Source organism: Chelonia mydas, chromosome 6 (assembly GCF_015237465.2).
Source record: "Chelonia mydas isolate rCheMyd1 chromosome 6, rCheMyd1.pri.v2, whole genome shotgun sequence".
Classification (NCBI taxonomy): Eukaryota; Metazoa; Chordata; order Testudines; family Cheloniidae; genus Chelonia; species Chelonia mydas.
The window spans coordinates 83,963,329-83,987,183 of record NC_051246.2 but is presented as its reverse complement, the minus strand read 5'-3'; the positions used below and the strand labels follow the sequence as shown (position 1 = coordinate 83,987,183).

At 38.9% G+C, this 23,855-nt stretch overlaps 1 protein-coding gene across 11 annotated transcripts in view; it reads left to right on the top strand.

Moving 5' to 3' along the window:
* STRN3 (striatin 3) overlaps positions 1 to 21,730 on the top strand; it is a 94,858-nt gene extending 73,128 nt beyond the window's left edge. For 8 of the 11 annotated variants that reach the window (XM_043548700.1, XM_043548699.1, XM_043548698.1 and 5 more), the window contains 9 exons: positions 2,018 to 2,151; positions 4,471 to 4,646; positions 4,792 to 4,839; positions 9,943 to 10,064; positions 13,594 to 13,761; positions 14,254 to 14,394; positions 15,839 to 15,946; positions 18,885 to 18,971; positions 19,067 to 21,730. In XM_043548700.1, the coding sequence (XP_043404635.1) occupies positions 2,018 to 2,151; positions 4,471 to 4,646; positions 4,792 to 4,839; positions 9,943 to 10,064; positions 13,594 to 13,761; positions 14,254 to 14,394; positions 15,839 to 15,946; positions 18,885 to 18,971; positions 19,067 to 19,236 (1,154 nt within the window). In that variant the 3' untranslated portion in view covers positions 19,237 to 21,730. The remainder of the gene's footprint in view (positions 1 to 2,017; positions 2,152 to 4,470; positions 4,647 to 4,791; positions 4,840 to 9,942; positions 10,065 to 13,593; positions 13,762 to 14,253; positions 14,395 to 15,838; positions 15,947 to 18,884; positions 18,972 to 19,066) is intronic. The other 3 variants (XM_043548701.1, XM_037900549.2, XM_037900545.2) reach the window with 1 other exon arrangement.
* The last annotated feature ends 2,125 nt before the right edge of the window (positions 21,731 to 23,855 follow it).

Sequence of the window (23,855 nt, the reverse complement as noted above, 5' to 3'; positions counted from 1 at the left end):
AAGAAAAGGAGTACTTGTGACACCTTAGAGACTAACCAATTTATTTGAGCATAAGTTTTCGTGAGCTACAGCTCACTTCATCAGATGCATGCAGTGGAAAATACAGTGGGGAGATTGATAGTGAGAGGCACACTGTCTCAAAGATGGTTCTGAGATGCATTACACATTTGGGAAGCAGGATATCGCCTACAGTTCCCAGGTGCGGAGAGGATATGTTCCTCTTACTACAACCTCTTATGGGGTGCAGCTTACTACTTGAATTGTAGCTGAACAGTTCTATTCATGATGCCACAACTTTGCCCCCAGGGGAGTGTAAGGGAGCAGACGCTGGACACTGGGGGACTGGAATTTTTGAATTCTTATGCAGGCTCAGCAATGGGAGAAAGGCTCTTCAGGGCTTTTACTTGCCCTTTGCCTTTCCCCTCCTATATTCCTTGTGTGTTTGTAGGGACCAGGCAGAACATGGACTTCAGTGAACAATCCTATTACATTTAGTGAAGATTTTGCAGGTTGTGTTTCTCCGTAGACCTTTTGTCATGTCATCTTAATGCACGTTTCATGTAGAACATAATGGATCTCTTCCTTCTGTTCTTTACTGCTCTACCCCAACACTTCTGCTGGAACATCAATATTGGGAAATTCAGAGTTGGTATAATTAGGGTTGGTGACTAAAATAAGAATAATGTTTAATCTTGTAGTAAGGAAACTTGTACATCCATACACCCTGAAAATAATTTAGGACATTTTACTTATTGGAAGTATGACTTCCTTGGAAAAATAAATCTGATTGTTTTAGGATGCAGTTACTTGACCCTTTGCATATGCGAGGTTTCTAATGAAATATTGGAAAAAATGAAAACTACTAAGGGACATTGTCAAGTAGTTTTGGCCCAAAATTAACAGAAGAAATGGCTTGCTCTCTTGCACACATGCAGTTTTACCTGGAAAGTTTAAATCAGGAATATATTTTTCCTTATCAGGTGTCCTAATTTTGTTCTTTGGAAAGTAATACCAAAAAATAAAACAACCCCTCTACCCCCACCCACCCATCTTTCAGTAAGGTAGATTTTTTTTTCCAGAAGCTCTGTGTAAATCCTCATTCAAATACCTTGCAAACAAATAAATTTTTTTGTGGAGGTGCAGGGGGGAGTCATAGCTAATGCTGAAGAGTAAAGAGTGTGAATGAATGCTGGAGAAGATGATTCAAGCCTGAATTGAAAATTAACATTTGTTCAAAAACGGCATTGTTTAGAACTAATTGATAATCAACAAGAAAAATGTGTAAAGCTTCAAATGTTTTAAGGAGCATGCAGCTAGCTAACATGAATATCAGTTGTCTATTTTTAAACTTTATCAACAATGTTTGGATACAATCAAATGCAGAACTCAGTAATTGCAAATGTTGTAGGTTCTTGTGTTTTAAAACCCTGTCTGTATATATGTGGTGGAGGGTAGGTCCTTCGTGGGGAATTATAGGCTGAGTGCTAAAAATACTTGCTCATGGAGGTAAATGTTTATTGCCTTAATAGCTTCAAATTTAGGGTATGTCTTCACTACCCGCCGGATCCACCGGGGATCGATTTATCGTGTCTAGATGCGATAAATCAACCCCTGAGTGCTCTCCCGTCGACTCCTGTACTCCACTGCCACGAGAGGTGCAGGCAGAATCTATGGGGGAGCAGCAGCTGTCGACTCACTGCGGTGAAGACACCACGTTAAGTCGATCTAGGTATGTCTACTTCAGCTGTGTTATTCACGTAGCTGAAGTTGCGCAACTTAGATTGATCCGCCGCCCTAGTGTAGACCAGGACTTAAAGAATTATTTTCGTATGTATGTATGTATACGCTTATGTTTTCTTTTCCACTAGGAGGAGGAGATTTTACCATGATTTATATCTAGTTAATAACAATTCAGTCCTTATACACTGCTGTGCCTTTAAATGATGACTGATGCAGTTTTTTCATCTTGTAAATTTGAGGTTTTTCCTCAAGATTTAAACTGTTTTGTTCTTTGTAGCAGAGCCAATAACGTTTTCATCTGGAGGAGGCAAGTCATTTATTATGGGTTCTGATGATGTTTTGTTAAGTGTACTGGGCCTTGGAGACCTTGCAGACTTGACAGTAACAAATGATGCAGACTATAGTTATGATGTAAGTGAAATTTTATTTTAAAATTCCTTATACAGCTGAATATAATCAGTGATGGTCAATTTTTCAGAATATTTCAAACCTATAGGACAGCTTATCTTAGAGGCAAAAGCTATATTGTTGTAGAAAGAAACACCTCATAAACTAGCAAAACAGCTTGTGAAATCAAAATGAAATATGATTAGTTTTTAATTAATGAATTTGTAATTCATATTTTAACTTTTTGTTTGTTTTTTACTTAACATGTTTTCCAAACAAGTTTAGGTGAATTCTTTTAAGCAAAAATGGGAATTGTCCCAGAAATGGAACACTAAAATGTTGGAGTTAAAACCATATATTGATAACTTAAATTTCTAGATGTTTGCTATTTTTATGTATAAAATGTGTATATATAGTAGTGTATAGTAGCTTATCTTTGTAGTGTGAATTTTAGATTTACATGTGTGGAATATTCTTTCATGTTATCATACAGCAGTGTCCTACATTTTTTCCTCTGTGCACAAAATTACTGCCCATGGTAACGTTTTTAATATGAAATTTGTACTGGCTAGTAATGTTGATGTTGGGTTCGGGGGCGGACAGGGGATTGTTTGTGTGCGTCCATCCATCCGGGCAAGTCCTTACACATTTTGGTATATCTTAAATAGTGTTGCATTGTGTTTTAGACAAATAAGGGCTTGTATACGTTACCCGTAAGATCAACAGGCAACGATCGATCCAGTGGGAGTCGATTTATCGCGTCTAGTCTAGATGCCATAAATTGACCGCTGAGCGCTCTCCCATCGACTCCAGTACTCCACCGGAGCAAGAGGCGCAGGCGGAGTCGATGGGGGAGCGTCAGCAGTCAACTCATTGCAGTGAAGATACCGCGGTGAGTAGATCTAAGTACGTCGATTTCAGCTACGTTATTCTCGTAGCTGAAGTTGCGTAACTTCGATTCCTCCCCCCAACATATCTAAAAGAATTGAACAAAATTATAATTCATTATATTGCACAACTGCAGTGTATAAAATGGATCTGAAGTTTTAAAACAGAAAAATAATATCTCATGTTCTTCTGAATTTTTCTCCTTTTAAATTTATTTCCCTAAAAATAGTTAGGTTTTTCATAAAATTCTGTTTATGACCTTGGACATTGTAGTATTTTCTGACAGAAATTACAGCTAAATTTTCTCATAGAATAGATGTTAAAATCAGAAGGGATGGTTGATAATCTAATCTGATCTCCTGCATAACATAGGCAATAGATCATCCAGTCTGACAACAATTATATACAGCAAATGTCAGTGATATTTAAGGCTTTCTTGGAGTAGGAAAATCTCACTGAAGAGGAAAAGAGAAAACTAAGAAAATAAGTCATTTTTCAGATTTTAAAATGAAGGCTCTAGTAACAGTAGATTTGAGTCGTATTTTAAAAGTGCATTTCCCATAGGACATCAAAAATACTGTGTTGGAATTCAAAATATCTAATTGAGCCCCTTTCAAGATTTTTAGAAAAGATGCTTTTACCACTTGCTACTGTTGTCATAGTCAACAAATATTCTTGTATCTTAACTGGTATGGCTTTTTACAAGATACAAAACTGATGCATAAAGTACTAAACTCAATATTAAACAGTAATAATTGTTGTATTCTAGTCTGTGTGGCCCAAGAAAGATTGGGAATAATATTGATCCTGTATTGGTTATATAGAACTCTTTTTCTATTTAGAGCTGAGGAAAAAGCTACACTTGCAACAGAAGAAATACTTGCTCTGGCAGGTTTAGATGGTACTGAGATTTGATTTGGTATCCTGAATACCTTTCTGGAAAGAGGGATCATAAAAGCTAAAAGGGAGATATAAAATTTCCCTCCAGATACTATATGAAATCCCAATATCTTTACATTGGTTGGTTTGTACACAAATATTGGTTGTCTGTTTAGTTCTGTAGCCTATAAACATGAAGAATTGTGATGGATACTGGTTCACTGGAAAACTAGTCCAGTGGTATTTTATAATTTGTTTCTCACTTGTTAGTAAACTTTTACAAACATGCCAGAAATTAGAAACTATTTGGCAAATAGGCTTTCTTTTACTAAATTCCTGTGCCATTTTTGCAGACTCCTTGGTTTTGTCTCAGTATTATTGATATAGCTCTCAAAATTTTGTTTGGTGCTTCAGAGCTAGCAATGGATGCTTGAATTTTTTGTATCTCCAGCAAAATAGTACTTATTTAAATCCATGTCCTAAACACTTCAGTCTTCAAACACTAACATACAGTATATAATTTTATATACAAGATCAGTAAAGTTACTACATACAGTTTTGTTTGTTTGTTTTTAGTTGCCAGCCAATAAAGATGCCTTTCGGAAGACATGGAATCCTAAGTATACGCTACGCAGCCATTTTGATGGAGTGCGAACGTTAGCTTTTCATCCTGTAGAGCCTGTGCTGGTTACAGCCTCTGAGGACCATACTTTAAAACTTTGGAACTTACAGAAAACAGTTCCTGCCAAAAAGCAAGTATATGGTGGTTCTCTTTTTTTGAGTTTGTTGTATATGTTGTTGTCTCTCTCAAATCTTTTTTTATTACATTCAATTTAATAGTAATGTTTTAACTGGTAGTTGAATATAATCACCTTTCTGTTTTTGTTTTTTTTCCAGGAGTGCCTCTTTAGATGTAGAACCTATCTACACGTTTAGGGCCCACATGTGAGTGTTTGCCAGTTAATACTTCAGAAGCAGCCATTGCCACTTATTATGGATTCAGTAAAATGTTTAGGCTTAAAGATCACAATTTTATTAACATTATTTATGCGTGGTGCCAAAGATGTGCATAATTGTTTATAAAGCGAGTAAAAACTGTCTGTGTCCTGAGGAGTGCACTGTCAAGATAAAAAAATGACGACGACAACAGGGCGTAACAAATGTAGAAGGCTTAAGGGGAAGGGACAGAGGATGTGGAAGAAGATGCTGAAATTGTGCTGTAATGAAGACTGCCGGGTTTTTTTATACGATATGTAAAGTCTACTTTAAGTGGATTTTGAGAAGAAGCATAGGAGGTGAGGGTGGAGGTTTATTAGATAGATTTAGGAAGGAAGCTTCACATATAGGGAGTTGCATGAAAAAGGATATAGAGGGCAGGCCTGGGTTAAGTGCGAAGAGTGGATGGGTTGAAGAACAAAATGAGACCAAGCATAGATGTCAGAAGGATCTAAATTGCGTAGGGCCTTGAAAGTGAGAATTACCGATCCAAATTCAGTGCCAAAGGCAACAAATAGCTTATGAAAGGGATCTCAGTTGGGTTAGTTTGGACATAGGTATCAGTTAAGGCAGATGTTTTCACAACAGAGTTTTGAATAAGATAGAGGTTGGGAGTGAAGCAAATGCCAGGAAGTCCAGTTGGCGGAGAGTTGAATTAATCAAGATGGATTAAGATCAAAGCCTGATCAAGACTTCAACCAGAAGATCTGCAATGCCAAACCAGACCTACTTTCCCATGGGTCTTGAGTTTACCTATATTTGTGTTTGGATGGGTGTCTCATCTGAGATGCATCATGAAACCTGTTCCCACTTCCCAGCATATCACAATCCAAGTTTTGGGAAGAGGCACCAGTGCAAACTGGTTTACCCCAAAAGGGACTCTTGTTCATCAAGTTGTGACAATAAACTCACTTGAACAAAATAAGGCCAGTGCAACCTGTCAGCTGCTCCTTAAAGCAGCTGATCCAGCATTTATAAAAAGTATGCTGATGGTAAATAACTGTCAGATCACTGAACTGTTGCACTGCTAACTGGGACCTAATCAACTAACCCTGGCTTCTGACTCAACAGAATAAACTAGAGGAAGGCAAAACAAAATAACTCAGCATGGTGTTGATGCGCTGAGGGGAAATTCCTTTTTCTTGGATATGGCAGTTGATTGTATCCTGTACATGCAGTCAAGAATAACCAGTCCCACATCCAGCAACTACAAGGTCCAAAGTAACGCTCTGAGGGGAAGGTGTGGAAAACTTTCTGCTTCTGAAAGTGGCATATGCTTCTTTCCCATCCAGAAATATTTATGGATTCTCCTTCCCTCTGACAGAATAATTTGGGTGGTAAAATAAATCTCCTAATCCCATGCCAACCCACAAAGGAGGCAAGCCTGCAGCCCCAGGACCTGGCCCTGTGTTAGGTCTGACAAGTACTATTGTTCTTGTGAGAATTGCAGGGGTCATAACTGCTTAAGCACATTCTAATCTTGGGGGAATTCTGTGCCAAAAAATAAAAAATTCTGCACACATTATTTTGCATATTATATTCATGCAAGTGTCAATTATTTTGGTAATTTATTTAAATTACAATACAGTGGATGGAGAATGGAATTGGGGAGCATTGGAGAAAATCCCCAAACCCCCTTTGTCTAAAGTAATGTAGCTAGGTTTGACCCTTTATTTCTAGTTGTTAGTCAACAAATATATGCAGCCATATGCTCAGTGTTACATCACAGGCAACTGAAGAGTAAGTGAGGGTTGGGGATCAGAATCATGATTTATATTGGCTACTGTCCATCTCCAGAAAGGTCAGTAGTAAACAGTTCGTGGAGCACATTTCAATAGGAAAATTTTTCAGTCCAAAAATTTAGCCCAGTTCTAATCACTGAAGCATCATAAGCATTTATAAAGCCATTCTGTCGTTTATAATAAGGCTCCTTTACACAACTCTGGCAGTGTAAAGGACCCTTAAAACTTTTACACCTGTTTCATGCTCCTGGGGGAATTCACTAAGAATGGGAACAGTACGCTAACAACAAAGAGAACAACTAAGCAGGTAGGCTGCTCCATTATGCTCTCCCTGAGGGTACAGAGCCTGCCTTATGCCTATTTCCAAACACCCTGAAGCGCTGACCCTCCATGACTTGTGTGCCGCAATAGCAAGCCAGAGGAACAGTGTCTCTTGTTAGCTCACTTCCATGCCTGCTCAGCCCCCGCATGCCTTCCAGTGATGATTGACATCTCTGCCAGCTGTTCAGGCTGCCGGGGAGAAGCGAGTGACTGCTCTTTCAGCTTCCCTTTGCTTCCCCAACAAGTCATTTTTCTGCGGGGAAACAGAGAAATCTGCAGATGACATGAATTCTGCCCCCGCACAGAATTGCCCCAGGAGTGACATTCTGAGGAACTTGGCAGATGAGATCTTGCAAATCTCTATAATATATCTCAGTGGTTCTCAAACTGTAGGTCGGGACTCCAGAGCGGGTCGCAGTCCCATTTTAGTGGGGTTGCCATGCTGACGTTAGACTTGCTGGGGTCAGAGCCGAAACCCCAGGGCTTCAGCCGTGAGTGACAGGGCTGGGAAGTGAGGCTCAGGCTTCGGTCCCCCCTCCTGGGGTCATGTAGTAATTTTTGTTGCAAGAAGGAGCTCGCAGTGCAGTGAAGTTTGGGAACCCCTGAATATCTGTACAGAAAGATAGATGACATACTGTTATGAATAGTTGTCATTGTTTCCAGTATATGCCCTCTTCTGTGTTTTTTGTTTTGGCTTTTTTTGAAGAAGAAGAAGAAGAAGAAAAAAATTGGGGGCATTTCTAGATAGGTTGTGGATTTTTTTATTTTTATTACTTTATGCCAGTCAGTTACTCTTCAAAAGTGGGTATAATGGATGCGGACTTTTTTTCTTTCTCAGAACAGTAAATGCAGTAAACCTATTGCACTATTATAAATGTTATTGCCTAAACCAGGGGTCCCCAATGTGGTGCCCGCGGGTGCAGTGGCGCCCACCGGGGCAGTTGTGTGTGCCCTCAGGACACCGCGCTGCCGAAATGCTGCCACCGAAGAACCACCCGCCGAAATGCTGCCAAGAAGCGTTGCCGTTCATTAAAACTGAAACTACGTTTGTGTTTGGGTACTGCAGCATTTGTGTCTAAAATAATCTAGAGACTCTGTAGAGGGCTTCAGATTTGTCATAGCATTTTTTAACTCAAAAGTCACAGAAAAGTCATGATAAATGTAGTAGAAATCATGGGTTTAGGTGTGTAAAATCATGGGTGCACTTTTTGAAACTGGGGGGCCCATGTAGGAGGGTTGCATTCTGTCCCCAGGTGGAGGGGGCGTGTTATAGAGCAAGTCCACCTCGCACTCATCCCACAATGGTGGCTCCTGTCTTGTGGGATTGGCCCAGCTCCCTGCTCCTGCCTTCATTTCTTGCCACAGTATGCAGGCGGGGCCCTGCCCCCCCCCCCTTTCCTGGCCCTGGAAGGATTGTAATAAAGTTGATTCTTCTTCCAGAATAATGGTGAGACAGGTGGGGACTCTGCGAAGCAGTGAAGTGAAGCTTCCTACCCCAGGGTCCCTGGTCTGTGTGATGGTGGCAGCCAACACTTTCCCATATAGGATCAGAGAATCACAGAAATGTAGGGCTGGAAGGCACCTTTTGGAGTCATCAATTCCATCCCCTTGAGCTGAGGCAGCACCAAGTAAACCTAGAGCATTGTTACAGATGTTTGTCCAACCTATACTTGAAAACCTCCATTGATGGGGATTCCACAAGCTCCCTTGGAAGCCTATTCCAGAACTTAACTACCCTTATAATTTGAAAGTTTTTCCTAATATCTAAGCTAAGTCTCCCTTGCTGCAGTTTACATCCATTACTACTGGAAGCCGTCAATGGATATGGAACACAGTTTATCACCATCTTCTTTATAACAGCCTTTAACATATATGAAGACTGTTATCAAGTCCCTCCTCAGTCCTTCTTTTCTCACAACTTAAACATGTCCAGTTTTTTTAACCTTTTCTCATAGGTCAGGTTTTCTAACCTTTTATCATTTCTTTTACTCTCCTATGGACTCTTTCCAGTTTGTCCACATCTTTCCTAAAGTGTAGTTCCCAAAACTGGACACGGTATGCCAGCCTAGGGCTCACCACTGCCGAGTAGAGGGGAATAGTTATCTCCTGTGTCTCATTAATGACCCACCTGTTAATGCACCCCAAAATAATATTAGCATTTTTTGCAACTGCATCACGTTGTTTACTTGTATTCAGTTTGTGATTCTCTATAACCTCCAGATTATTTTCAGAAGTACTGCCAACTATCCAGTTATTCCCTGTTTTGTAGTTGTGCATTTCAACCAGTTGTGCCACCTACTTTATAGTAATTTTATCTAGACCACATTTCCTTAGTCTGCTTATTAGAATGTCATTTCGAACAGTGTCAGATGTCTCAGTTAAATTAAGATCTGTCACATCTACTGTTCCCCCATCTGCCAGGGCAGTAACCCTGTCAAAGAAGGAAATTAGTTTGGTTTGGCATGGTTTATTCTTGACAAATCCATCCTGGCTATTTCTTATAACCCTGTTATCCTTTGGGAGCTTGCAAATTGATTGCTTAATTTGTTCCAATATTTTACTTGGTATTGAAGTTAGGCTGACTGGTCAGTAATTCCCTGGGTTCTCTTTGTTCCTTTTTAAAAAAGATTGGTATTATGCTTGCCCTTCTGCAGTCCTCTGGGACCTCACCCACCCTCCACAGGTTCTTGAAAATAATTGCTAACAGTTCCAAGATTGCTTTAGGCTAGTTCCTTAAGTACCATAGGATGAATTTCATCTGGCCCTGTCGACTTGTATACATCTAAATATTCTTTAACTTGTTTCCCTCTTTTGGCTTTCATTCCTTCCCCCTTGTTGTTGTTAACTGAGTATCTGGTCTCCCTTAACCTTTTTAATGAAGACTGAAGCAAAATAGACATTAACAGTGCAGCTTTCTTGATGACATCAGTTATTAGATCTCTTCACCAGCTTCAACCACTGTTTTTTTTGTTTGTTTTTTTCCCAACAGTGGACCTGTATTGTCATTGGCAATTAGTTCTAACGGAGAACAGTGTTTTAGTGGTGGCATTGATGCAACCATCCAGTGGTGGAACATGCCTAGCCCTAATGTGGATCCTTATGATACATATGGTAAGTGTCTTCTGAGAATGAAAGATTGTCAGCATTTAGACTTAGAAGAGACTTCTAATACTATTATTGTTTGATTCTAAAGTGGTTCTGAAAGCTCATGAAGAGCTTTTATTAAAAAAAAGTCACAGGTTTTCTGAATTACTACAAACAAATCTTTATTAATATGCTTTTGGGTATGTCTGTAAACAGGTCAAGTAAACAGAGCTAGATTACAACTGGCTCAGGTATCTTAGGTACTGGATCAGTGAAGCTGTAGTAGGTCACAATTCTGTGTGGGCTAGCCCGACAAGTGGTTCTGAGGCTTGTGTAGGCTATGCTGAAGCACGCACTGCTGTAGCTTCACTGTTCTGGTATCCAAGTTAAGTAGATTAAAGCTAGCTCAGGTATGTCTATTTGAGCTGCACTCATACTCTGTGATTACAATATAGATATATCATTTGTGTTGTGTATTCTGAAGGTGGGCTATGTGCATGTTGTACATCAAATGTATAAGTATGACAAAGAATATTATCTCATTCTCTGATCATTTTTAGTCCCCAGATAAAGCAGAGTACAATACATATATTTTAGCTTATTTTTGTTCTAAAGGTATTGATAGGCTTTCTGAATGGGACACGTGCTTAATGTGTGTCTGTTTTCCACCTGTAAAATGAGGGTAATTCTTGCTCACTTTTTGTGTAGTGATTTCAGATCCTTGGATGGAAAGTGGTATCGAAACACAGAACTTTTTCAACTATTTACTAAGTGCTACCAAACCCGTCATTAAAATTATCACGTGTACATAAAGATATATTTACCTTTCTTCCTTCCTTCCTTCCAGTCAGCAGGAAATGTGCCTTTAATTTTTTTGGTTTTGTTTCTTTTGTGGTGGTGGTGGTGGTGGTCGTGGTGGTAAAAGCTACAGATGTGCTTTGTGTCATCTTGCACATGATTTGTGTAAAATCTAGAAGGTGCATTAAATTAAGTTGGAAATTAAAATACAAACCATTTTGATGAACAAGCATTTAAAATTATCTTGAGTGACTTTGTGATAGGATATTTTAAATATCATATAGAATAGAATATCAGGGTTGGAAGGGACCTCAGCAGGTCATCTAGTCCAACCCCCTGCTCAAAGCAGGACCAATCCCCAATTTTTGCCCCAGATACCTAAATGGCCCCCTCAAGGATTGAACTCACAACCCTGGGTTTAGCAGGCCAATGCTCAAACCACAGACACCTGACACAGAGCCTGGTCTGTCGGATCAGTCTGTTTCCAGTGTTCCCTCTTTGAGTAGTCGTCCTGCTGCAGTTCTAAGATTTTCAACTGAAAAGGGACATAACTTTAATTTTCTGGGTTCTTAAAAGGAGAAGAAGGCAAAATCACTAGAGCCCTGCGCGGATACACAAATGTGTATCCGCATCTGATCTGCAAAAATTATCTGCGGATGCAGATATCCGCAGATTTGCAGGGCTCTACACTAGGGGCTGCGCTGAGGCTCCGAGGCATCCGCCCTGCCGGAGCCTGGTCAGGGAGACCCATGGGCAGCTGTGCAGACCCTCCACCTGCCCTGAGCCAGGTGGGGAGCCTTGGGGGCACGGATATGGCCAGGGCTGCTCTCAAACTTCTCCCCCCTGCACCACGGGCAGGTGGAGGGTCCACCGCAGCACCCCGACTGGGTTCCATGTTGGCCTGGGCTGGGGGAGACCTGTGGAGCTGCCCGGGGGCTGCTCTGGCCCCCCACCCAGGGCAGGTGGCATGTCTGCCCACAGTTGCCTGCCCAGCTCTTACAGTGGCCAGGCTGCGGGTCCAAGCTGCCCTCCCTCTCCGGCCGGAGCCGGGTCGGGGAGAGACGTGCTGGCAGCTGTGGGGAGCTGCACCAGACCTTTCACCTGTCCTGGGTAGGGGGCCCGAGCAGCCCTCCGCCCAGGGCAGGTGAAGATCCCTTCTCCAGGTTATACAGCTACGAGATCAATACCAATTTCTTCAGCTCCCTCATTCATGGTACCATCAGATTTATTGGTATCTGATCATCCAGAATCATCTCTACAGGCTCATGCTGACATTCCATTATTGGTACTGTGTATGCGTGAATCATTGGTATCATCTGTTGAACATCTGACTGCAAGATCTGGCACTCCCTTAATGAAACTCCTCAAGCCTAACTGGTGTGGGGCTCAGAAAAAAACTGGGTCCATCTGTGAGCAGCCCTATATTTAGGATGGAAGCTTTGTTTTGGGAACGCTGAGTGAGGCTTGTCAGAAGGGTGCTAGCTGGAGAGGCAAGTTTTGTTAGATCTTTCTAGCTTCTTTCTGAATTATGTTTTAAAAGATTACTGTATCCCTGCCCCTCACTTTGTTCCTTCCCTCCCTGTTCTTTTCTGCTTCCTCATAAATATATAAATAATGCCGCAGGGCCAGTCATGCTCAAAGCCTGATATGAAGGAATTTTAAAAATATATTGGAGAGGGAGGGGAAGAGGAAGGAAGGACATGTTTTCTTGGCGCCACTCACCCCAAAGCAGAAAGGAAGCCTCCAAGAGTTCTTTCATGTCATTTTTTTGGTGAGGAGACTGGCACAAGAATCCTAGAGCTGTCAGGTTTGTGAAAAGGGAGAGCCTGGTAAAAGCAGCTGCTAGAGCTCCGATCTTCTCTTCTCCCTCTCTCCCAGCTACAAACAAGGCCCATTTCAGCTTCTCTGCTCCCTATAACTGGCCATCCCTTTGAAGCATCACAGGAGCAGAGAAGAGCATCAGGCTGTGTCTGGCCAGCCCCTTCTGTCATCTTAAAAAAGAAAAATTGCCTTACTTATATCCATTTAATTCCATTTTACTCATTTGTCATTGCGAACAGCTGAGGTGCCTTCAGCCATGGAAATTAATTTTAATGATACTATTGATTAAAGATGAAAGTGCCTGCTATCCACATCAATGAGTAACTGCTACTTAACTTTTCATCTGGTTGGCTCTGTAACTATGGAACTATTATTAAAATAGTAATTCTTTCTGTACATCAGAGTTCCAGGTGAATCATATCATTACTACAGATGTTATGAAAATGATTATTAATATGCTTTCAGTAAAGGACATGCGTGAAAACATTTACATTGATTTGTCTAAAATATTCATTGTACTAGCCCATTTTATTTTATAGAACACAGATTGAAATTAGGTTTCCAACCTTATCTACTGACTGACAACTAAATTAACACACACAATGTGTGAAATTACAAGTGTCTGCTTTGGATCCAATTTTAGTTTTTCATTACAGTTTAGTTCACAATTCTGTAATCTCCCTTTTATTTTGGGGTGGTGGTTTTTGTTTTTGTTTTGTTGTTGGTTACTGGTTAGATTTTCTCTTACTGATTTCTACAGGATGTTACATGGTTATATCATCTATAGTCTATTAATCACTGACACTGGAAAATACCAGCTGTGGTTTTTGAGTTTACCATAGGAATTATTTTGTACCTAAGTAAAAACAGAGTTTTTTAGTATTTCTCATCTTCAGTAAAAAGCTTTAACTTTGGAATTTTCTTTTTTCCTTTCCAGAGCCAAACGTTCTAGCTGGCACATTAATTGCGCATACAGATGCAGTCTGGGGTCTTGCTTATAGTGGTATAAAGAATCATTTACTATCTTGCTCAGCAGATGGCACTATTAGATTATGGAATCCACCAGAAAAATTGCCCTGCATTTGCACTTACAATGGAGAAAAGGGTGAGTATGATGTTTGCGTTTTTTTTTTAAAGGCATTTTTGTTTAAAAATTTGTGTGATAGGAAGGGGATAAGTTTGTTTCCTCAGTTTGCCCAAACCAAATATCAACTTACAGTATTTCTAGGACTAAAGGAAAACTCCTGGAACTCCAGGGAAATGCAGCTGTGATGAACCTCTGAAATGAAGCCTTCACTCCCTTCTACAGCCTGCCATCCTTCCTCTTCAGATGTTAGCTCTTTAAGTAGAACGAGTTCTGCACAAACCTTAGCTGGTTTTGGCAATCTTACTTTTAAAAATGTCTTTATTGCTGATAATTAAGGTAGCTTTATTATTTCTTTTTGCAGCATTTTGTAAAAACTCTAAAAGGAGTTTCTTTGGTAATTACTGTAGAAGAAAAATAGGAAAGATCATTTAAACCTTTTTAAGCCTTTAAGGTAACTTAAGGGTTTTATTTCCCTATCTAATCTTTTTTTTTTTTTTCTTTTCTCCTTAGAGCATGGAATACCTACATCAGTTGACTTTATAGGTTGTGATCCTGCTCATATGGTCACATCTTTTAGCACTGGCAGCACAGTCATTTATGATTTAGAAACATCCCAATCACTGGTGATGCTCTCATCACAGATAGACTCTGGTAAGTTAATATGAATTAGTTTTGTCTCATATATGCAGTTTAGATGTGTGCTCTTTCAAAAGTTTCAAGAGCTTTGTTCCTCTTTTTTCTGTATTGCACAATTTCACATTTTAATTCTATTCTGACTTTTTCTTATTCTTTGATTGTCATGTGGAGATGTCAAATCATAGAAATAGGGGAGTAAATGAGGAAAAGTAACTTTCTTGGCAAAGGAAAAAATTTTCATCTTTTGTAAAAAAGGGTTTGAGAGAATCTGGAATGATCTGAAGGATAAGTATGGCGATAATTCAGAAGGGGTTACAGAGATGCTGAAAGTGACAGAACCTTGCCAAAAAACTAAAAATGTAGCTAGTCTTTCAAGAACCAATTCCCTGAATTAAATATGAAGGAACAGAGTTCTAACTACATAGGCATTATTCATGAATATGTTAAATGCAGGCAATATGGTTCTAACACAAAAGAGAAAGTGTAGAATTCTGAATGTACTTTACAGAATCCATATGTCTTAATTGCTGACTCGCTCTGTCCTCTAAACCAGGAGGTTGAGCACCAGGATCATATCCAGTGCTGAGAGTGCAGTATAACATCAGTGTTGCCCTGTCGTAGGTGCCGGCATTTAAACCCCTTCTCAGTAAAATAAGGTTGAAAATCCAGTGTCATGAGAGGGCAATGTACTGCTTCATATATAACAGCTCAGTTTGTCTAGTCTTTACCCTGATAGTATTTAGTGGCTAGTATTAAGCACTTTGAGACAGCTAGATTATGAAAGAAACTATAGAGAACCATAGTCTGTGTAATATTGGCCTTGATACTAAGATAGGAGCCCATATAAAGGGAGGTACATATCTCTTTGATTGAGGATAAAAATTTAAATAGCTAAACATCAAAAAGGAAATCCAGAACTTCAGAGAAGTATCCTTTCACAAGGCAAATGATACACCAATATATAGAAGAGACTATTTTAAAGACATTGTGTGTACCATTAAGTAATTTAAGCACAAATAAGACATTTGTGTAGTGCATAGAAAAAGAGAATCTAGTTAGTAGGTTAGGAGTCATAACTTGTCTTTTTCGTGCCCCTCTCCTCTCCCCCACCCCCATTACTACCACCATGAAATGCAAACCTAATCTCTTCACCCTCTCTCTAAAGTATGTTTCATACATATAGCCCAATCACAAAAATTTTTATCTTCATAATACACTGATTAGAGTGCATGTGGATTAGTCCCTGCCCTGGAAAGCCAGAGCACATCACATGTATTTCTGTCTTTCATTACATATTTTATTCTACAATGTCTCAATTTTCCTGACGCTTGAAGTTCCATCTATTAGTTCACTGGTTATTTTTTAATATTGTGTTCTCTTGGGCAATATTATTATTTGCTGACTGTATTTTTACTATTTGTCCATCAAATATTTTACCTATAACTTTCTATCTTTTCAGGTTTGCAGTCAAGTAATCATATTAACAGGGTAGTAAGTCATCCTACACTTCCTGTAACAATTACAGCTCATGAAGATAGACACATCAAGTTTTTTGACAATAAAACGGGTAAGAATACTAAAAACCTAGTGCATTAAGCTGAGTAATGTTTAAAATAAATCTGGGTGGGTATCGGAGGGTCCTACCACACGCTACTTGTTGCAGAATCATAGCATAAATTTTTTGTTCCACTGTTACATGTTAGTGTAAAAGAAACATTCCCCTTACAGTAGGAAAATATCACTTTTCCAATATTGTCTTCGTAACCGTCATCAGATAATCCTGCCTATACTTACTTTGATATAAGTGAAACATCACATTTTACATTTTAGTCATATCTTGTTGTAAATCCATAACTGACTGAAAATCTGAGGCCTTGTTAAAGGATTCGTTCTCAACTGAAATGTATGTAGGGGTGGGGGAAAATGAGCAAAATATTTGGATACTCATCCATAAGGCTAAGATTTAGTCGTGGGTATATTTAATAAAAGTCCTGGACAGGTCACGGGCGATAAACAAAAATTCACGGCCTGTGACCTGTCCAGGACTTATACTATAAATACCCCCGACTAAATAATAGGTGCTCTAAGGGCCCCAGAGCACTGCTGCTGCTCGGGTGGTGGAGGTTGGGGTAGGCTCCGGAGTGGAGGATGGCCCAGGACACTACGGCTACTCGGGGATGGAGGGCAGCCCGGGATCTTTTTGGTTCACAGGCAAGCCAGTTAGCTTCCAGATTAGCCACTCCTGTGTCCCAGTCAGTCCCTTTACATTTCTCTCTTGGGGCTTCTGACCGTGCTTCAGCTTGCAGCAGAGCCAAGCAGCTCTCCTTGCAGATAGGCCTGAGCAACATGATGCAAGATTCCCATGGGCTTGTCAGCAATTCTGAGGCTGTGAGAAGAAGCAGTTAGGCTCTCTCAATTATTTACGAGGGACCTATCACTTTAGCCAGTGAGTGCCGGTACTAAGTCATCAGGGGAAGGCTGTTTTTCCTTTGTTGTTTTTGGGGGATATGATGAATTCCCTTTCTGTATTAGCTTCCCAGGTAGTGCTTTACTTCTTTTCCCTGAATCTTGGTAGCTGCTTCTAAAAGCCAGTCTTTCTTGACCAAAAATGTCCCTTGTTAAATATGACAAATCCAAATTTCAATAAAGTAACTTCTCCTTTCATAAACCAGTAGATATCAGCCTAGATCTACCCAAACTCTTTCCAAGTATGGCTGAAATGCAGTGGAGAGCCCAGGATTGCATTAGGAAGCTACATCTGAGGTAGTGAGAATATTTTCCCTTTGGCCCTCATGGGCTTTGATTACCATGGGTAATAGGTCCTCTCCATCATTGCTAAGTACTACTTTATAGAGTGCCTCCCCATTTCCTTTGCCTTATTCTTTCCCATACCCTACCTCTCCCCAAAAATTAAACCTGTCATCTGTTTCTCTCCTGTCATCTGTTTCTCTCCTGTTAAAGATCAAGGTCATTACCTACAGACCTGTTGGAACAAGAAGTAATTTATTGTGGCCAAGGAGTTGTGATTGGGGCTGCTAGAGGCCCATTTTAGACTTAAAATGACTTATCTGTTTTACAAGCTGGAAGCTCTATAAAAGGAGATGAGATGAGAGAATGGATAGAAAAATGTAGACACAGCAACTGTGCTAGGGTATGTCACAAGATGTTCCTATACTGCAACAAAAAGATTGAGAATGGTTGTCTCCCCCACGTACTCAGCGTCTAACTGTTTGCCATATTTGGGGTCAGGAAGGAGTTGTTCTCCGGGTCAGATTGATAGAGACTCTGGGGTTTTTTGCCTTTCTCTGCAGCTTGAGGCATGGGTCAGTTACTTGTTTGAACTAGAATAAATGGTGGATACTCTAACTTGAAATCTTCTAATCAAGATTTGAGAACTTTGGTAACTCAGCCAGAGGTTACAGGCCTATTGCAGGAGTGGGTGGGTGAAGTTCTGTGGCCTGCGATGTGCAGGAGGTCAGATGATCATGAAAGTCTCTTCTGGCCTTAGTCTAATGAATTTGAGTTTATTAGAGTACTAGCTTTCTGTTCTTTAAAGCATCTGTCTGCTCTTCCACATTGTCCACCACATATTTATAAAACTTAATGTATGTGTGAGGATGTATTTATTTGGGTTTAAATAAACATATTCCAAATGGTTATACCAAGCTTTTGATATCTTTGCCATCATTTTAAAAACAGAAGAGTGGTGTATTGCCTCCCTCTTGTTCCCATTTCCCATACATGTGTGTGTATATATAACCACCAAAAAAAAAATCATAAATCAAAACATTCCCAAAAGAAAACCAGCCCCTTATGCCTTCCAAATTCCCAGGGCTGATTCCCCAGAGCCTGCCTTGGATTGGAAGCTGGAGACTAGCGTAATGCCCCTCTCTTTTCCTTTTGTTTTTACTAGAATGTTCTCATTTGTGAAAAATTTGAACCACCTCTAATTACATCTTGTGTATTTGTTTTGCGGCAGTTGCAGTCACAACGGAAGTTACTTAATTCTAGCACACATGCATGTATACAAGTTGTGGTCATGAAAGGTCACGGTGATCACATTGAAACTGAAATTCCTCAATTTTCCTCATCCTGCCCTTCAATGGGCCTCAGTGATGACTTGTGGACACGTGTAACAGTGTAGTTGTCACCATGTCCACTTAGTCTTTGGTCGTCTTGTTATGATTGCCAATGAAAGTGCTAAACATTTTAGAGATATGGTGTCTGTACTGTGAATATGTCTACCTGAAAGTTGCCCAAGACCACCACCATGCTCTAAATAGGCTGTGAAGCATCTTTCACATAGTTGTTAAAAATTATTAACAACAAGTAGATAGAGTTTAAAGCTATATAAATGAATGTCAGTTCCAGTATGGTTCTAACATATTTCATTTAAATCTATATTGTTGTTGTTTGCTACCTCATATTAAATTGATTCCTTAATATAATTCTGTCGAAAAATATTAAGACAATTCCCGGGAATTGATACTTTATTTTGCTTTTAGGTAAAATGATCCATTCTATGGTTGCTCACTTGGATGCTGTCACAAGTCTAGCAGTAGATCCCAATGGAATCTATTTGATGTCTGGAAGTAAGTTTTAACTTTCTGTATTACCTACATATTTTGCTTTAATAAAATTTGAAGATATGAAAACCTAACTTTTTGTATCTTTCTTTTTAACACAGGCCATGACTGTTCCATTAGATTATGGAATTTAGACAGCAAGACTTGTGTACAAGAAATAACAGCCCATAGGAAAAAGTTGGATGAGTCAATTTATGACGTAGCTTTTCATCCATCAAAAGCATATATTGCCAGTGCAGGAGCTGATGCCCTTGCCAAAGTGTTTGTGTGACACAACAAAACAAACCTGCACCATACTAGCAGGTCTGCTTGGACAAGAAAAGAGGGAATGCATCACTGCCATCAATGAAACGGCTACCAATAGGACACTACATCTGATCTGCCTGGACGAAGGCTGTATGTGGGGCAGGTTTAAGTTGGTGAAAAGTCACTGCATCTTGAATAATGTCAGGCTTATTAATTTAACTGTAATTACTGTATTTTTTTTAAAAAAAGAAAACCAGTATTTGTAGCCTGGACTGAATATGAACTGAGCATATGTCTGTTCTTTAGGTGTCTTTAAGCAAACGTGGAGTCTGATCTTACAAAAGACTTTTTTATTTTGGACTCTGTATGCTGCCTTAGGGTTAGGAATGTGGTGCTCTTGTGGGGGGGAAGTGAGCTCCAAGAGTAGCTTTCTTTTCATCTCTTAGTGATCTTCTGTTTATCAGTTGAATGCCACAGATCCCCTTTTAAACTTTTATTTTGCTTTAAAGAAAAGGAAATTTAACTTAAAATATTTTAGCATTAGTTGCACAAAATGTTTGGATAAAATTCTAGTTTTTATAAGTCTTTTTATATATTTAGCCTGTCACAACAGTGCTCAAGATTGTATTGATGATATTTTTTCTGCATTATAGAACCCTAAAACACAGAGATCTCACTGACCCGCTGCCGTGTAACCACAATCTTCCCTTCTTTTGCCTAATACAGCTCAGCTAAGTCCTTTCATTAAGGATGCTAATTCATCATCATCGCATAACTGTCTTCATAAATATAAAGACTGTAAAGAAGTATGTTTAATTGAAACACAGAGGGGTTGTAATACCCTCCCAGTGAACTCTTAAAAAAATTAATCTTGGCATCCTATCACTATGTGATATTTTGTACATCTTACTGTATTTACAAGTTTATTTATCAAGGATTACCCATCTTGCTCATGGCTCTTGTTATTTATTTCACTTTTTGTTGGTCTTTATATCCTTTTATGTAGTGTGTTAAAGGGCCCTGTATATCTATTATGGCACTCTTTGAACAGTCTAAAATAGACTAAAAATGGGACATTTCATAGTTTTTAAAGTTACAAACCAAGATTATTTTTTCCGGTTAAGTATCTGGAGTGAAGTTGATTCCAGAAAAAACAATCTTGTTTCAGAACTTTTGGAGTGAAAAATGTTTATTTGCGTTTCAGAATACAGAAGTAGTTGAATCAAGATTCATAAATCTGCTGTGTTTGGGCTAGTTATTCCCTGCTTTTATTTTTTTCAAATGTGCTTCAGTTTATGGTGTAACTAAAGATTTTGTTTGTGTAATGCATGATTAAGACAATAAAGTATTTTTTCTAGTCTTCCACAAAACTTTTCTGATCAGTTTGCGGGTTTTGATGAGTTTTGTAAGGTTTCTGTTTTACAAACTATGAATCAGCAAATTTTTAAGATTGTACCACGTAGCAAAAGTACAACAGTTGAAAAATAATGTATATAAAATGCATATAATAAATATTAAATGGTGTACCTGTATGTTACTGTTGGCTACATTATTTTGTGTTGCACAGTTTAAAGGTGACATTTTATTCTGCAAATTACTAAATTCAGAAATGTCTAAATTTTAGTGAAATTACATCTTTTTATGCTGTTTAAATAAACTTCATTGTTTTTGAAAACTGGTAATATTTGTTGGGATATAAACAGATTTTTAGTTACTAGGAGCAACACCCCATATAAGAACATGTCTCCAAAGAGTGAAACTCATACTGCATTTTTAATAGTTTTTCTGTCTGAGAATAACTTGAAAATGACTTTCATACATTTTTAGAGCATTTTTGGAATTGTAATGATCATGCTCTTCAGTTACTTCAAGAGATGAAGTGATATGAACATGGGATTGGGGTCGAATAGATACCCAGGTTTTATTCCCAATTCTGTCAACTGCCTCATGATGAATAAGCTAAATTTTTGTGCCCCAGTTTCACTCTCTGTAAAATGAGGTCTACTCATGTTTATAAAGTTCATCCTTCAGTGACGGAGGATGCACTGAAAGTGAAGAGTCGGCTTCTGTTAAAAGCAGACTAAAGCTGACATTGAGCCAATTTGCATGATGACTCTGTTTGCTGAAAACGTGTTAGCTGAATGGAAATTAAAAATGAATATTGCATTGCGGTCTGTAACTTTCTTTGTAATTATGCCTTGCCCAGATATAAATATGCTTTGAGGCCTTGGAAAATGTTCTTATAAGTGGTGACAGCTGTAGTTCCATGTGATCCATCCAGTTTAGCAATAAGAAGGTAGATCTCTCCATCTCAAGTCAAGCAAATTGGATGAAAAACAAAAGAAAACTGATGTGCCCATGGAAGGCACAAAACAGTAATCATTCTGAAATTAATTTTGTTTTTAGGAGCAATATGGTGCAGTAAGTTATATTGCGTAGAAATGGGAGAACTTTGCCCATTACCATCAAGGTGAGGCTTTCAGTAGCTGCTTGTTTGGACACTAAGTTTCTTTTTTTTTTTAAATTAGCTAATTTGCACTTTTTTTGTTCGTTTCAGTCTAAAATGTTCAGCTAATGAACAGTCAAGAGTGTGATTTGAATTTTATTGGAAATAATTTCGTGATCACCTTTTCTGAAGCAGAACATTGTTTCTGGCAGCTTTTCCAGACTGCTGCATTTTAATGCTTAAATGAAATGTGATTGTTTATTAAACGTTGCCATGCATAAACATTTACCTCATTTTCTTTAATTGTATTAAAATTGAAATGGTAAAAAAAACTGTTTTTCTTAAGTTGAATCTTGTTGTTATGGTGTTTTTAGTGTCTTAACGTTATGTTGGATCAAATTATGTATCTTGGCTCCATTTACTGAATAATGACCTTACCTCTGGTATAGACTGTGTTATTTAATTGATTGCAGTGCCTAACATTAAAAATGCTATCAGTTTATTTAAATTACAGAACAGTTTATGGCATTGTCAATGGAACAAGTTGACACTGTGTGCTGCAGTAGACACTAATTAAAAACAAAATCTAAAATAAAATAAAATCCGGTTTGAAATGGGAGTACCATAAAGGACTGACTTGCTGGCATTTCTGCATCAGATGTCTTTCCGCTCCTGTTTCAAAGAATACATCTGTTTCCATTCTCTCAGCATGCCTGTGTGTTGCAGGATCACTCCCCATCTTGCTGCTCATTATAGGAACTGTGTTAAGCAGATGAATGGTTCAGATTGCCCAGTATCGTGTCTGATAGGCCAATATCAAATGCTTTGAAATGTGTTTTGTTTTGTTTTTTTTAAAAAAAAACCCAATCAAGCAGTCAGCCACCTTCATTTGTGAAATCATAGGGGGAAATTTCTTCCTCGTTTCAGCTACTGATAATCATATGCTCTGAGGTGTGGGGATTGACTACCCTTGTCATTTTATCTTCATTGATGAACATGTGGTCTTACAAAATATCTGGTTTTGGATCTTTTGAAGCTTATCTTTATCGCTATTATCTTTTTGAATATTTATTTATTTTCCTCAGTAATACTTTGTGGCACATGCAATTCTGTAGGCTAACAATATGCTGTGTAGAAAATACTCCTTTATTCACTGTAGATCTGTTTATTTCAAAATTCATAGTGCTGTCTTGGCCTATCCATTTGTTTTAGGTACATTTCTAACAGCAGTTGGTTCCTAAACTGAGGTCCACGGAAAGCTGTCTGGTCACATAATGTTGGCTGCCTTCCTTATTTACAACTGCTGCATCACATAAAAGGCAGCTAAAAATAAATACTTCCCATGTGCAATCTATGTAGTTTAATGGGGATGTTAAGCGTTTCCAATTAGGAATGGAGATTGTCCACTTGATAGTGAACTGGAGATGAAGTTCATCGGACAATCTTTCTCTAGTAATGTCTGATACAGCCTATGAAAATATGAACTTTATCATATTGTCTTACTCTTTTTTCCACAATAAATATTCAGTTTTTTACTCTCATCGAAGATCACTATCTATCATATCCCCACGTAGCAAACTTGATAGCAGAAACAGCCAGGGAAGAGCTGAGGCAAGGTGATTACCATTAACACTGCCTTCCAGATGAGGATGAATGGAGATATATCCTCTACTATTGATGCACAGAGAGTGCACTTCCTTGAGCTGAAACTAACTCAGAACACACTGATAATGTATATGAATAGTTCAGATTATTTTTTTAAACATAGATCATGTTGGTATTTGCTTCACTGGCCACAGTGTGGCCCAAAGTAGGCATTTGGCCCCATCTAAATAATTGTCATCAGCAGATGTTCATATTGCTGATTTTTAAGTCAGTAACAGCTCTTTACCCTTTCATCCTGTGTTTACCAGGATTCTGTAAAGTCCCTAAGATGGGCTTCACCCAAATCCCTCCAGATACAATTTGCCCTCTCAATTATTTTATTTCTGGTTTTGATAAGGTGATTAGGGAATTAGGTAACTGTAACAAGTTTGGCTAATATAAAAATACAAGGAACAGCATTGTCTAGTCATGGCCAGGGCAGGAAGCTGTGCCTGACGCTGACAGTTAATCTGTTATCTTGTAGAAGTCACTTAACCTCCCTCTCGGTGCTTAACCTTAACCTCAGTGCTTTAGAATCTGCTGAAAGGCAGTAA